The 15,166-nt window shown below is 39.5% G+C and overlaps 1 protein-coding gene across 2 annotated transcripts; it reads right to left on the reverse strand.

Moving 5' to 3' along the window:
- Positions 1 to 6,267: 6,267 nt before the first annotated feature.
- On the reverse strand, positions 6,268 to 14,292 carry csnk2b (casein kinase 2, beta polypeptide). 2 transcript variants are annotated; one of them, XM_023401750.2, is made up of 7 exons: positions 14,206 to 14,292; positions 13,034 to 13,115; positions 12,382 to 12,484; positions 11,531 to 11,646; positions 10,843 to 10,918; positions 10,275 to 10,464; positions 6,268 to 9,197 (listed from the first exon to the last, which is right to left on the reverse strand). In XM_023401750.2, exons 2-7 carry the CDS (start codon positions 13,103 to 13,105, stop codon positions 9,107 to 9,109), a joined length of 648 nt encoding a protein of 215 aa, XP_023257518.1. In that variant the 5' UTR covers positions 13,106 to 13,115; positions 14,206 to 14,292; the 3' UTR covers positions 6,268 to 9,106. The 2 variants fall into 2 exon arrangements, with proteins under 2 accessions (XP_023257518.1, XP_023257517.1); XM_023401749.2 differs by having other exon boundaries at positions 14,146 to 14,284.
- Between the last annotated feature and the right edge of the window lie 874 nt (positions 14,293 to 15,166).

Consider the following 15,166-nt stretch of genomic DNA (forward strand, 5'->3'; position numbering starts at 1 on the left):
AAACTGTTCAAACTTGGACTCATCAGTCCACAACACTTTACACCAATCTTCCTTTGTCCATTTCTTGTGTTCTTTTTCAAATTTCAGGCGATTCACTCTATTTTTCTCTTTCAGTAATGGTTTCTTTGCTGCTATTCTGCCAACAAGTCTTTCTTCTCCCAGTTTCCCACGCACAGTTCTTGAAGACACTGCTGCACCATTAGTCGTGGTGGTGTTGATCTCGTCACGCAGTTCTCGTGAGATCTTTCTTCGATCCTTAAGATTGAGAATTTTGAGATGCCTCACTTGTCTGTCTGAAAGTTTATTTTTTCTACCCCTTTCGGTTCTGATGTGAATTGGTGGCATCATGGCGGTCTGAAGTGTACTTTACAGCGCTTGGACTGCATCTCAAGTCCTCGGCTATGCGGCGGTAACTCCAGCCAGCATCAAAACGGGCCTTTATTCGAACCCGTTGCTCACTCGTTAACTCTTTCTTCACGTTAGCCATGTTCAAGGAGCAACATGTGCTTCAAGACTACTTCCAGAGGCTTTGAGTTTATACCAATTGGTGGTGTGGCCTCAGTGACAAAACCCTGATGTTACCAATCACTTAATCAGCAGTATAGGCCTTGTACGTTCAAAAGAATCACACAGCTGTGTCCTAAGGCTCTTGTATCACCATCAATTTAACCACGATCACACCTGACGATGATTACACAAGTAATTTGGCTTCTTCTGTGAAGGAACATGATTGTGTGACACTGATAGTGAAATAGGCCTAGCTTGTTTTTTGTAAGGAAAATGACCTAAATCTCCTTATGATGGCTGTATTCTATGGTTTATAGAGCGTAATGATGACTTTGTAGATATTTTATTTGTTTTATGGGTATTTTAATGGCCAATTCAACAAAAGCAACTGAAACCTATTAAATATGCCAAGTGTTCTAATAATTTTGGCCACTACTGTATATATATACATACATATTTACATTATTGCAAACCAGACCAAAAAAAAAAAAAAAATAGCTACAGGAGTACACCTAAATACAACAAAAAAGACTGATGCCTGAAGTAAAAGTTGAAATTTTGGAGACGAACAGCAAACAAATCACATCGATAATCATCATGACACCAGATCTATATCAAAATTAGGAAAGAATGAAGAACTTTTTACTGAGAATTTTTATTATCTATTTTTAGAAAAGGACAGTCACAGTGATATAACTGACCTCATTAAGATAATTACTGTTTGTCCTCGTGGTGGAGTTACGCACCACACCTCTTTGCTCAAAGTGATTCAGGTAAAAGGCCACACATCTCCAGGCCAATAATGTTCTCCAAAGGATTTACTGTTTGTCTAAAGTCTCCTAAGAGAAAGGTTAAAGATGGCTAAATAAACAAATTAACAAATGAAAAGTGAACGTGTGAGTGCAAGTCAGGTCAGTGAAGTTTAAACTGGGCAGTTTTAAAGGGGGAAATTTGTCTGGAAAGTTTATTGTGACACTGTAGACCTGCCTTTCCCTTTGCTCCATAATAAACTAAACTGTTGGAGAAGAGCCCATTCTGTTCCTCCAGAGCGACTGCACAGAGCTCAGCTGTGATGTGTCTGTCTCTTCTTTCTTAGAGCACAACAGGGTAAATGGACTTGCTCTTATATAGCACTTTTCTAGTCTCACTGGCCATTCAAAGTGCTTTACAATACTTGCCACATTCACCCATCGCATTCATACACTGATGGAACAGCCATCACCGACCTTCTAATTAGTGGATGACCCGCTCTACCTCCTGAGCCGCAGTCGCCCAACATACAGTGAGGCAACATTTGGTCATCGTGTTGGTTTCCCGACGGGTCATATCATAAAGTGTAATCTCATGTTTGTCTTGTTCCATTAAAAAAAACATTGACTTTTTGCCTCCACTGCCCGTTATCCACGTCCTCTGTGTAGTCAGGTTCATTCTTGGTTTTTATAGCTTCTACATCAGTTATTTAAAAGAAAGGTCACAAAGAGCAGAAATAAAAGAAATTCGAAGAAGTAACAGGCACATTATCCTTCAAAAAAAAAAACATCAATCTAAGACAGTGAGCCAAACTTAGTCAGTACATTCACTGATGCCCAGTGACACAACTGTCTATGTCAAACAGAAGTGGGAGAAAGAATCGGGCCTGGACATATCTGAGGATGATCGGACTGATATACAGTATGGGAAAGCCGGACTAAGAACACCAACATCCAGGTCTTGTAGAGAGCTCTGCTAGAGGAACACAATTAGTTATTTTGTCACTCAAAATTTATTCAAAAGGTTTGAGAGGAACAGGATGAATGCTGGAGGCATCTGACCCATTTTTTTATATGGGTCAGTGGTTCCCAACATGGTGTTAGATAACTCCTAAGAGGGTCTCAAGATAAATCTGAGGGGTCATTAGTTGATTATCAGAGCAGGAAAACAGAAAAATATGTTATATATTATGTTATGTTAAATATTATGTTTTATTCATCTTGTCATTCTTTTTGCTTGTGAATTAATGGATCATTTTATATATATATATATTCATATTCATCCATGAAAAGCATTAAAATTATCTGGACGGAAAAAAAATATTTTGAACACTAGCAGATATAGCTTTGTTTGTCAGGGGCTACAAGCCAAAATACGGGAAACCACAGATGAAGAGAAACAATGAATGGACCATCACCTTTCATCATCCTCTTCTTCTGTGCTTCCTGTTAGTGTGATCAGCTTAAACCCAAACCAACTCACTTATGTAACAAAACTACACAAAAGAACACACCGTAACGGATCTAAGGTTTGGCATTAACACACACACACACACACACACACACACACACACACACACACACAGTCAACTCCACAGTGCAGGTCCTTAATATTCTGAGTTATAATTTACGCCACCTGACAAACAAGTATGTGTGAGCTGACTGGAAGCAATAATAGGCGGGTTTCCCTCGAGGCTGTACTTCAGTGCTCCTGCAACTGAAGCCACAATACATTTACAAAATCACAGACACCTGAACAGTGTAATGCATCTGACTCCGTCTGCGCAAAAAGCATGATTTAAATATATGGTAATTTCCAGGCAGTTTGTCTTTTAAAAAGACGAGAGGTGTTCAGGACACTATTGATATATGTATATAATGGACTGATTTGTAAATAAAAAAGTATTATCTAATCTGAGGGAGGATGGTTTCTCTTAGTGCCTCCGCTCATTGTTAGCATCATAAACAAGACCAAGTTTCTTGGAGAGGTAAAATTATTCGCACAAGCAAGTCTCATCTCGCCCAGCGTTTGTCCACGAGCCATTTTCTGCGTCTTTTTGTCTCCAAGTGTCTGCAAACAAACCTGGGGAGAGACGACAAAGGCATCTAGTGAATGACTGACTATAGACGAATCACGGGGGAAGCATTAAGGTTTCCACAGTTTGTGTGTCCACATCAGTCACAATGGTAGGCGCTTGTGGTTGAGTCGGCATGTTTGTTGTCTCCATGTGAGCTGTTCAATGATTATCTCTGAAAGTGACTTTAAAAGGGGGGCATGCTTTGGTTTCCTGCTGGAGGGGGCAACAGTTATGAAATGGCATCTATGGAGTCATCGTTTTGAAATACTTTGCTGAAAGAGGAGGCTGTTTGAGCCTGGTGAAATGCCTCTATTGTGTCGCCCACAGATCCTCTGTGTTTCTCAACTGCTGTCACTCTGAAAGAGGGTGTGTGGGAGAAACCGGCCAAACTAATCCTTATTCTATCAGTCACTGCAATGATGCCTAAGTCAGTAGGAAAATCCAGTGGGAAAGGAGGAACAAAAGTAGAAAGGTAGAAATATTAAAACAAACATTGCCAAGAAAAAATGGACATCTACATGTCTTGTTGTTTTACAACACTGTATCAGAGAAGACTGACTGCGGCTTTATTAAATCTAAGAGGGAAGATCAAAGTAGAAAACCACTACCTCTGCAAACATGATGTGAATTGTGCTTCTACTCTTAGATTCAGATGAATGTTATCTCCCTTGTTTATTATTTAGCACGTACACATTTATTTTTGTCAGTTTTCATTAATGCAAAAATCTAATTACTTGTGCACTAATCCCTTTGTTTTTATTCCTTTATTTATTTTTCTTTCATTTATTCACCTTGGATAATGTTTAAATCCCAAGGACTATCCTTATACCATCATATCATGTTTTTACAAATGTGAATGTACATTAATACAATTTTGTAATTCTTTTCTATTATGAAAACGAGCAGTGGTACGACAAGTCATTGTATGTTCGATTTTCTTTGGCTCAATAAAGCATATTTGAAACACGACTGACTGTGCCTTTCTTTTTTCTTTTTTTTTTTTACACTAATGAAAACAAAAAACTTTTAACTGTCAAATAGAACCAGATCTCCACAAAGTGACATATCTAAATCACCACTGGTGCTATCAGTCGGTTTTTAGAAGTCACATGATTAGTTAAATGGAGATCACCTGTGTGCAGACAAATCATATTACAGATATTTCAGTTTGGACCAAAGAGGTGGGACGGCCGACCGTCAGGGAGTGACTGCCATCAATAGAGCCGTGCTGCTGGTGTGGCTAAAAACAAACATCTCATCTGGGTTACAGTTTGCCTGAAGGCACATAGGCGACTCTGAGGTCAGCTACAAGAAGCTTTTCATTTGTGTTCTGATGAGACTTATAGAGCTGGTTCACCAAACACTGCACATCATCAGGTTGCAGCATTCCTAGCGCGGAGCCTGGTGGTGGCGGCAGCAGCATCAGCCTTTGTGGAGGCCTTGGAAAAGTAGTGGAGTGTAGAATGAAGGCAACAAAATACTGGGAGATCCTGCAGCCGAACCTGGAGTCATCTGCGAGTTTGTTCTCAGCAAGATATGTTAACCAAATCGTAAAGCCGCGGCTACACAGACAGAAGAACGGGGAAATCCTACCTGCTATCTATCACCTTCAACCTGTCCTGTCAAATTAGTGCTTTCATCGATCTCTACCAGAATTTGTACCACTCTTGTCAACCTCAGCACAGTTTGAAGCATCACATGTGGAGAGTGAAGCCTCTAAAAAAGAAGCAGATTTTCTCTCACCAATCTGTATTTGGGAGGATGTTTTTGTATGTGGTCTCAGTCTCTGTGGCTGGCACATTTCTTTAATAGTTAAATCTGTTGCACAGAGGCATCCCAACAAAGATCTCTAAGGGGAAAATGGTGCAATGCTCCCTCTGGGTGTGGCAAAGCACAGGCTGAACATTTCACACTACAGATTGAACCGACAAGATTATTACTCTGGATAAACTGTCACAACTGCTTTCTTGCCATATCTTTTTTTTTTCCTCTTTCCAGCCCAACATACAGATGATGTTGATTACTCAGCTGACCATTAGAGGAAGATGGTCTGCTCTCCTACAAGGTTTGGATTTCAGGTTTTACTCATCAACTGTAAAAATGGGTGATTCCTCTTCACAAAGTTAGGAGGGAGTTGCCAAAATAAGGGGAGGAGGTGAAGGAGGATAAGGGCAGGCCCCGAGCTGTGGTTTGAGGTTATCCTGAGTCATGAAGGAACCTCCTCTTGCTTCTCTTATTCTCCCTCTGGAAAAATTGACAGGGCATGGCCACATGAAGACAACTCGATCCTGCCAGTCATTTTTCCAAAGACAGCTTCTGTGCAGAGGGGAAAAACTGTTTTTATGAGTCATACGAAAAGAAGCCATACCATAGTGTGTCCTGCTGTTTGAGTCACACGGTGTTTTGTGTTTCTAGGCTAAAACTGGATGCGGCTGAAGCATTTATATTATTAAATTCAAGATGCATTTTGTAATTTCCCCTCTGACTTTTTTCTTTTATCAAATGCCTACTGTCAAAACTTAATTTAAAAATAATTGCAGATGCATGACCGAACTCTTATGATTTTGAATGGGGACTTAAGTGGTATATAATTGTTTTTGTGCGTTTTTGTGCATGTTTGCTCACCAATGTTGTTACTCAGAGTCATGTGAAATGTCGCTGCAGCCACACCCAGAAGCCAGACGGCCATCATTCCTTCTGTCACCACATTAAATCTTCCTACAAGCTCAAAAGCAAATGTACACCAAGAATGCAGATACAATAGTGTTGTTTTGTTGTTGATGTTGCTTTGTTAGATCATTTTTTTGTATTAAAGATTTAAATAGCAATAGTTATATGTAGAAAAGAGCTATTAAAAAGTACCATGCTCTCTACTGACACCGTGTGGCAGGAGCACAGAACTGCAAATTTAAGGAAATAAAAGGACAAAGGAGTATGAAAAGAAAATAGAAGTTTATTGAGAATTCTGAATCCTGCTCACCCTTCCACAGTAGCAGAAAGACAACAACAACAGAAACATTAGTTAAAATCTGGACACATAAATACCGTTTCTCTTGTATCATAGAATCAGAAAAGAACAATCTATTCCAGTCACACAAAAGTAAAGAGGAGAGGAAGTGAAGGGAAGGGCATCTGAGTATCTGCCCCACTGTTTCAGAAACAAAAAGTAGCGGCTGGTGATCTGTCTCTAAAACTGAACATAAATGATGAGACGGCTATGGAGAGACACCAGGAGGATGGATCAGTGCAGTGGTGGAGTGAGCTGAAGGATTCAGATTGTCTAAATTCCTCTTTCTCTGAGTCTCCTGCTTGATCTTTATAGGAAAAGTTTGACATTTTGAGTAAGATTGGCTCTAAGCAGAGAGCTTGATGTGAATAATGATACCACTCTCACGTCTGTTAAATGTGAAACTACAACCAGCAGCTGGTTAGCTTGATATAGCTTAGCATAAAGACTGGAAACAGGGCAAAACTGCTAGCCTAGTTGTGTCCAACAGTAAAATCCACCTTACCAACACCTCTATAGGGGGTTATGTTGAGGATTATTTCTTCGCTGGGACCAATCATTTTCTGAAGGCAACTCTAGTTGCAGAGCAACAACTAACTGGACCAAACCTCTCCTAAACGGTGATTTGCTGTTTTTACACCTTGGTTTTTGTAGGAATTAAATTGTAGAAATATAACCAACACGCTTCAGCTCCTGCCAACACCTGTAAAACTCACTATTTAACGCTCATTTGTTCACTTTATACGAAGTGTAAAAACAGCATGGTGTTACAGTTATGTTCTGCCCTTAGCTTGGACCAGTAACATTCTGGAACACTGGTTGCCTAGCAACTCCTAACTGGCTCATAACTCACTCGTAAAATGGCAACTGGACATTTTTACACTTCGGTTTTTGTACGAATTAAATGACGTAACATGTTTAGTGAGATGAAGCCAGCACCCCTGAAGCTCACAAACTGACATGGTTTTATCTTAGTTGTTGAAAATTTACAAAAACCAACACATTGTGGTGTTAATGTTGTGTCGGAGTTACAACTGATTGCCTAGCAACTGCTCACCTGCACACAGCCGTTTGACGTCATTACACTTAGTCTGTTGGGTGGGTTAAAGACCATCTTGTTATGGTATCAACACAACATGTTGACATTCCAACCCATGAGCACACAGTAGTCATTGCTGTATTATTACATGGGCACTCAGTAGTCATAGGTCGGCCCTGTCCAATCTTTCACCTTGGCTTTCATTTTGATCTAAACTACATACCTGTAAAGTTTCGTGACTGCACATCACGGCTGTGATGCATCAAACTTACAAAAATCTGATCACAGACAAACAAATACCGACAAAAGTAGTAAAAACCATCCCTGTGGTAGCTCCGACTACAGCAGGTGTGTCCTAGACGACATTTTGCCATGATGATACACTAGGTGAAATACCAGCCCTCGCGGTTGCAGCTGGTCCATATAAAGTGTTCTGGTGGGAGGATATTCTAACTGCTCGACAAAACCTTTTCCAGTCTAAGCAACTTGCAGTAGCTTCACATTTACCAAATAGATGTAAGTGATACCAATCCTTTCATCCAACTCTCTGCAAGAATAAACATATACCCCAAAATGTCAAACTATTCCTTTAGGGGAGATGAAGCTACGAGGGAAGGGATGGTAACAATAGAAACGCACATACGCCTGCTGCTCTGGAGGGGGGGGAAAAAAATGCAGCACAGGTTATATTCTCACTTCGGTACCAATACAGACAGTTGTTTGACACACGCACAGACAGCTGGAGAAATGACACAGGCTAAGTACAAGTGCCTGAACTATTCAAAAAGTCATGTTAGTTTTATCTAGTTCTACTCTACCTCCTCTAACAGCAGAAAGAAAAAAGAAGAAAAAAAAAAAAATCTATTTTTGCTCGTGCCTCTCAATCTGGATGTTTTCTCCACATCTTAAGGCAAATTTAACAGAATGCTTTGTGCACCAACACCACAAAACATCAGACAAACCAAATTTTACAAACAACTGTTAAAGAAAAACACCCACTGCCACTGTCCAAACTGTCTCCGGGAGTGCTGGCCTGAGTGTACATGCAGTGGGGGCTAATGGGGAGAGGAGGCTTCAAATGATGGAGGGTTTACCACCACCCTTTACCAAACTGTGCCAAATACAGAACAAACACAGAGTCAGAGATGAAAACTGACTCAGCCATTGCACTTTTTTCAGCTTTCCATCTAAAAGCTCTGAACACAAAAACTCTTTCTATAGGGAAAAGTTCCCTGCAGTGTCAACCAGCGATATCATTTTCTCATCAGTGTGCTGTATTGTGAGTGAACAGGTGCTGCAGTGTGGAGCCCCATGTAATGTTCAGCTTCCTCTTACTTCACCTCCTGTTTTTGGCACTGCTGAGTTTGGTAAGGTACGTGTATGGAATCCCAAGTCTGTTGCTGCATTTATACATTTTTGTGTGTGTGTGTGTGTGTGTGTGTGTGTGTGTGTGTGTGTGTGTGTGTGTGTGTGTGTGTGTGTGTGTGTGTGTGTGATTAAGATCATGGCTGTGCATTTTTATGTCTCACTCACACTCAAAAATCTTTACACTTTGTTTTCATTTGTCCTAATCTAAACCAAAATAATACAGTCTTCAGGGTGGGAAGGGGACATCTGAAGAGATTTGTAAAATGCAGGTGACCCCTGCCCTGCTGACAATAATTCTTTCCTGTGTTCTCTCTCTCTCTCTCTCTATGAATCTTCCTCCTCCTCCTTCCTGGATGCTCTAGCGGATGGCCTTAACAGGGCTCTTGAAGCTGGAGGCAGCTTGCAGCTGCAGCTGGTAGGCCATGGGGTGGATCTTGAACCCATACAGCCTGGAGTGAGAAGAACAAGACAAACATCTCTGAGTATTTCTTTTAGCCACTGTTTTGTTGGTTAACAAATGCATGTGACATTTTCTGCCGCAAACAGAAGACACAATAGAATGAAATGTGATGTGTGACAAAAAACAGACAAGAGTAGATCAATTAGAAATCTTCCAATATTAAACCATTAAATATGTCTAATAATATCATTTTATCAGTCTAAATCAAAAGTTGGGGTTGGAATAAAGAAAAGTAGGCAACCCACTCTGAGACAGAGGACTTGCATCTTTCCTTTCTGTAACTTTTCAAAACCAACAAACCCGACATTCGCACCCACTTCACTGTGCCGAACTTCTCTCTCAAGCTCTCGTTACATCCGATACCCAATTACTTTTCATATGAACAACTGACTATGAATGTCTTACAGGACAGCCTTTCTGAAAATGTGTGCTGTTATGCTTGTATCTAAATGACATTGTGTCCCGCCCCCCCCCCCTTTATGAGAGCTGGCTTTTCACTCTATCTTCAAGTGAAGCCATTTGAAATACTTTTGATTTCTGACGTGATCCAACAGCACGTTGTGCAAATCCATGTGAATATACCCCATCCCCTTGGCTTGCCAAATGCCAATCCCTGTCTCACCAGACTCCAGCCTGAATACATATTATAAATCATTGTCACATGAATAATGAATGGATACATCTCTTTTCTTCATGTAGCCTACAGCTTTATGTTTTGGCTTGGTTTTGCACTATATAAACTCAAAATTAGTTAGCACACACTCTCAAGCCACCCTCAAGCTTACGGTGTATGAGTGCAGGATTTTGGTTAATTATAGTTATAATTTATTGCTGATCAACATAATATTTGAGGAATTGATCCACAGTATTTTAGCTCAGTTACATCCATTCATATGGATGCTGTGAGATTTAATTGTCTTCTGAGTGGTGAGATAATAATGAATAGGGAGCACTCAGTTTGTGACATCAGAGCGTGTATGTATGTGAAGCATCAAATTGTGACTGCAGTCACAGACCTCTGTTAATCTTTGCCAGCACACCTTTGAGCTCCACCTGCCGTACAAACCTTGGGACAAACTGGTTGGCGGGCCTCTTGGGCCTGTACTCAGGATGAACCATGAAGAGCATGTGGGGGAAGCCTGTGCCAAAATAGGCTCCATCTGTGTGGTGGTGCCTGGATGATTTCGGTGTGTACACATCCATACATTTAGGGCAGTACAGCTTCACCATGGCCTCTCCTGGGATGTCTGACAGACCTGTAGAGGAGGGAGGAACAGAGGAAAGAAGCAAATGGCTGAGATATGAACTTAAATGAATCGACTATACCTAAAATAGACATGGCACCAACAAGGATGGTTTAGTGCAAATACGATAGTTCATGCCTGGTATTTGCACAAAGCATCAAGTTTATCATCACAACCATTCTTCTGTAGACAGCAGCCTCCGAGTGTAAAACAACTGCAGATATTTTACATATGCAAAGATATGGACAGTCTGCATGTAAATTCCTAAGTAAACGTCTTTGATTCCTCGTGTGAAACACAAACCACATGCAAATAAATTAGGACGGTGTCACACCAATGGTGACAACTGTGTTTTCTGTGTTATATAAAACACAAAATCTCAATACTCACCAATAGGAAGCATGGGCTGATTCTCACAATAAACACGGGGGCAATAGCCGAAGTCTCCCTGCTGATACTTCTCCAACTACGAGGAAGAAAATGTGGATAAAAAGTCAGTTATAAAAATATTATTCATAGCAAACAATTCTCATTTAGCACATTACTCATAAGGAAAATCTGAAAGGCCTTAACACTTTAAACTTGCTCTCATTCAGTAACAAGACGAGACAAACTGTCACATCATCGCAAAAAGTGAATTAAAGAATATAAGCACCATTACTGCGGGGAATGTACTTAAAGCACCTGATCATCTATTGTTGCAATGGTGCTATCAGCAAGTGACAGTTAACTATAAATGAAAACCTACATAGTAGATATCTATCACTAGACTATTGTCGCATCGAGAATAAATCCAGCTTCAGCAGTACTGAGCAGCTGAGACTGTGACTTATAGCCATTTGCTTTAGTATACAGCTGTTCTTATCATGTCCAACCCAGGTTTATTCAATTTCGTATTCATCCCACAGATATCCAGCATCATCAACACTTTGTTGAATATATATTAATATATAAGTCAGCAGTGTTTAAACTGACAACTTTCCTCTTGCATGGTGTAATTCATTTTCCTCCACATGAAGAAAAAAATTCCCTAATGGAGACAGGAGTGGTGGATTTTGCTGACACAGCTGGTGCCTACCATCTGTGCGATGCCTCGGTTAGTGAGGATGTAGCGTGCGTGGATGAGGCCGTACAGCATCTCTGCTGCCTGCTCGATCAGGTCACTCTGGTTGGGATTGTCCTCTAGCTCCTCGTCTAAAGACAGTAACCAAAAGAGGGAACAGTGAATGTCTGTAGTGCCCAGATTACTTCTGACAGTTGAAAAAGAGATGAAAGGTTGTGCTGGGAAAAAGGTTTCAAAAGGGCAGGGAACACCAACAACAGAACTGAGTCTGTTCGTCTTACATTTTATTTTATTTTTATAAAACGGAGAAAAATAAGATCAATGATGCTTTGAAAGGGCAAAAAACAAAGACAACAGAAGCTCTGAAGGACTCACATGGTTTCAAAGATCCTGTGAAAATGCAATGACACAATGAGGGAAAAAAAACTGCACTGTTGGGTGAAAAGGAGAGAAGCAACCATCACCCCAGCTGAGCAGACGAAACAGTCTTAAAAAGACTGTTTAGCTGAAACAAAAGGCTGTTTTCAGGATAAAGAGACTTCAAAGACAGACTGCCGAGAACAAACAGTCTCACATTTCTGACATGCAACAGCGCAGATTAAAAGTGCAGCACATGTTACAGTCATAAAACACCTGCAGCTCTATTAATTCTATGTCTTGATCTCTGTTGTTGCTGATAAATACAGATGGAGATAAACTGTTTAAGGCTTCTCTGCTGATGTTTGGGATGATTCTGTCTCCCCTTTAGACAATTATTCAACATACCCCGTGAAAACTACTGAATTGTGTACTTTTAGGATGCAAAGTCACTCCTACACAAGTTTAACCTAAATTTGAGAATATGCAGGCATGAACATAATACAGACCTGGTTCAAGGTCCAGGATCATGTCTAGGGCTTGGCGGTAGTGGGGAACCTGCTCATTGAGGCCTGTCAGGTTGAACTTGTCCTGGATGTAGTCCTCATCCACCTGTCAATAGAGAAATCCACAGAAGAAAACATGAAGAACTTTGTGTGCTGAGATTTTTTCAACCATGTCTATGCCAAAATTTACACTGAAAGAGTTAGTCTCCTTACAGGCAGTGAAGACATCCCTTCCTAATGCAATTCAAGAACAGGAAATGGGGCTCGAAAGCCACATTTATATACTGGAGTAGAGATCTTTTCATGGCTAGTATGATCAGGAGGAATTGAAGAAGCGAGTGTGAAGCTGCAAATAACACAATTTGTTCCAACATAGAAAGGTCTCTTCTGTGAAATCCAATACATATGTAAAATCCAAGATGCAACGTGAGTGCTTCTTCAATAACCTACACCAACTTTAATCATACATAGTTTAAAGTACCTCTGAATTGAAGAAACCTTTCTCTATCAGAACTTTAACTTTGCAACTGGTTGATCTTGTTTTTTCCAGCTAATCCCATAGCAGGTTTTAGAAGTGGATCAACAACTGATATATTTGAATAAGGACATATTGATTAAGGACCTGGTTACATATTAAGAGTGTAAAGAAACTCACCTCACAGAAAAACTCATTCCCCCTCAGTCCACAGAACCAGGAGATCCATGACACTTCTTCTGAACTGCTCATGTCTGAAGACCTAGAAGATAAGCAGAAATACTCAGATACAATCCAGAAATTAACAACACCAACATCGAATTCACTTTTTAAAAATTACATTGTCAGACATAAGGGGAACAAGGCAACTACAATCAGACACCCATTTTAATAATTCCACTCAAAAGTAAAGTTTATATCAAAGAAGATGATGTACATAAGCAAATATAACAAATGTGAATAAACAAGAGGTCATATGCTAAGCTTCAACGTCCAAATTTCTGGTAAAGTTTAACAGACTCAACATAATTTGTAAATTCAGAAATTAGTATGTCAACAGAATAGGGAGATATATATATATATATATGTGTGTGTGTGTGTGTGAATGTGAAATTTATCTGATAAGATTAATAACATCTTGGGTTCACAAAATAATAGTGAAGGTTGTTCGATAGACTATTCCTCTAATTTTTCCCTGAATACTCATAAAATAAATGTTTTACTGTGTCTTGTTCCTTTTAACAGAAATTACATTTATTTTTAAATGCAAACCCTAAGATTTAGACTCAGTACTTAAATTGCGGTACTATTTTTTATTTACCTTTGATTGGATTATTTCTCAGCGTTAGTAATTGTCTAAAAACGATATTGCTTTGTGAAATACTCTGTCCTGACAGGAGCAACTTGGCTGCATAAAGAAATAGTTGCTGCCCAAGCCTGATGACGGCTAAGCTAATTAGCTCGCTAGCGGTACCTTCCCAACACTGTTAGTTTGATTAAGCTGTCTTTGCTGTACAGTTTTTTTTACTTTTGGACCCGTCATAAACAGTTATCACTAGTGATTCATCTGATTATACAGGGTATAGTGCAGTTTCACACGACGACAAACAGTTAATCTAATGTAGCTACCGTTAGCTCGCTAGGCTAACTCTTGCTAACGACTAGAATGAGATTCAATATGGCGCATCGTTAGAAAACAGGCCTCCTGACAGAGATGGTCTCTTTTAACAGCACCGTCTGCTTCTGTGTTTAATCGTCCACACTCAGGTATGCGAGTAGTTCTGACAACTTACCCGGATTTCAACTTGTTTATCGCTGTAAAACCCGAGAGATGAAAAATTTAGCAGTCTCACCGGTGTAAATAAGATGGACACCAGCTCCCGGTTCACCCCGTAAGTTGCGTTGTTCCTCTTCCTCCGGTGAGTTTAGCGGTGCAGGGACCGGGCTGACTGTCTGCTGCTGCCGCTCACTGTTTATTCTCTGTATTGCATTTTCTTTTAAAGCTGAGTTAAATGGATTTCAAGATGTTAGTCTTCCAAATAAGGAGAGATCAATTCTGGTCCAGTGCAGCTTTATGTTTAGCTAAATTATACACACAAAACTAAAGTCTTAGAAATTTTTCCTAATTTCTCAGTGTTTATACTCTGAGGTACTGTACTTAAGTGCAAATTTGAACTACTTGTACTTTATGTGAGTATTTAATTTTGATGGTATTTCATACTTTTTTTGCACTGCTTTATCTGACAGCTGTAGTTACTTTACAAATTAAGATTTTACATGCTACACTTATGAAGTGCTTATAAAATATGATGCCTTGTTAGATGTTAAACTACACAAGAGTATATACAAGCTGAATGATTAGTTGATTGACAGAAATTTAATTCATAACTTTTTTAATAATCAAGTCAATGCAAAATGCCATACGTTTTTTTGGTTGCAGCTTCTCATAAGTGAGGATGTACTACTTTTATTTTAATGATTTTAATGATTTTAATGATTTCAATGATTTTAATTCATTTCCAAAAGTTTTGAGGTTTGGAAATGGTACTTGTTCAGGCAAAACATGCTTAGTGTCACTGTGAACTCTCTGTAAATTGTGATTTGCATTCCCCACCATTGTTTACAAACAATCAAATCAATCAATCAATTATATTTATATTACCATTCAGAAAATTAATCTATGATCATTTTTCCTTATTATACTTACATGCTTTTACTTAGGTAGGATTTTCAGTATAGGACTTTAACTGTCATGAAGTATTGGTATTAGTACTTCTATGTAAGTAAAAGATCTGAATACTTCCTCCATTATTC

This window comes from Seriola lalandi, unplaced genomic scaffold, assembly GCF_002814215.2.
Source record: "Seriola lalandi dorsalis isolate HSWRI2012SDOR001 ecotype SW California unplaced genomic scaffold, Sedor1 jcf7180002053753, whole genome shotgun sequence".
Classification (NCBI taxonomy): domain Eukaryota; kingdom Metazoa; phylum Chordata; class Actinopteri; order Carangiformes; family Carangidae; genus Seriola; species Seriola lalandi.

What these genes read in the sequence shown, in the direction of transcription:
- csnk2b (XM_023401750.2), bottom strand. Translation starts at nt 13,105, where the DNA reads ATGAGCAGTTCAGAAGAAGTGTCATGGATCTCCTGGTTCTGTGGACTG. An exon ending in GGAATGAGTTTTTCTGTGAG is followed by an intron (nt 12,485 to 13,033) that starts GTGAGTTTCTTT and finishes CTCTATTGACAG; the next exon opens with GTGGATGAGGACTACATCCA. An exon ending in ACCGAGGCATCGCACAGATG is followed by an intron (nt 10,919 to 11,530) that starts GTAGGCACCAGC and finishes TCTTCCTCGTAG; the next exon opens with TTGGAGAAGTATCAGCAGGG.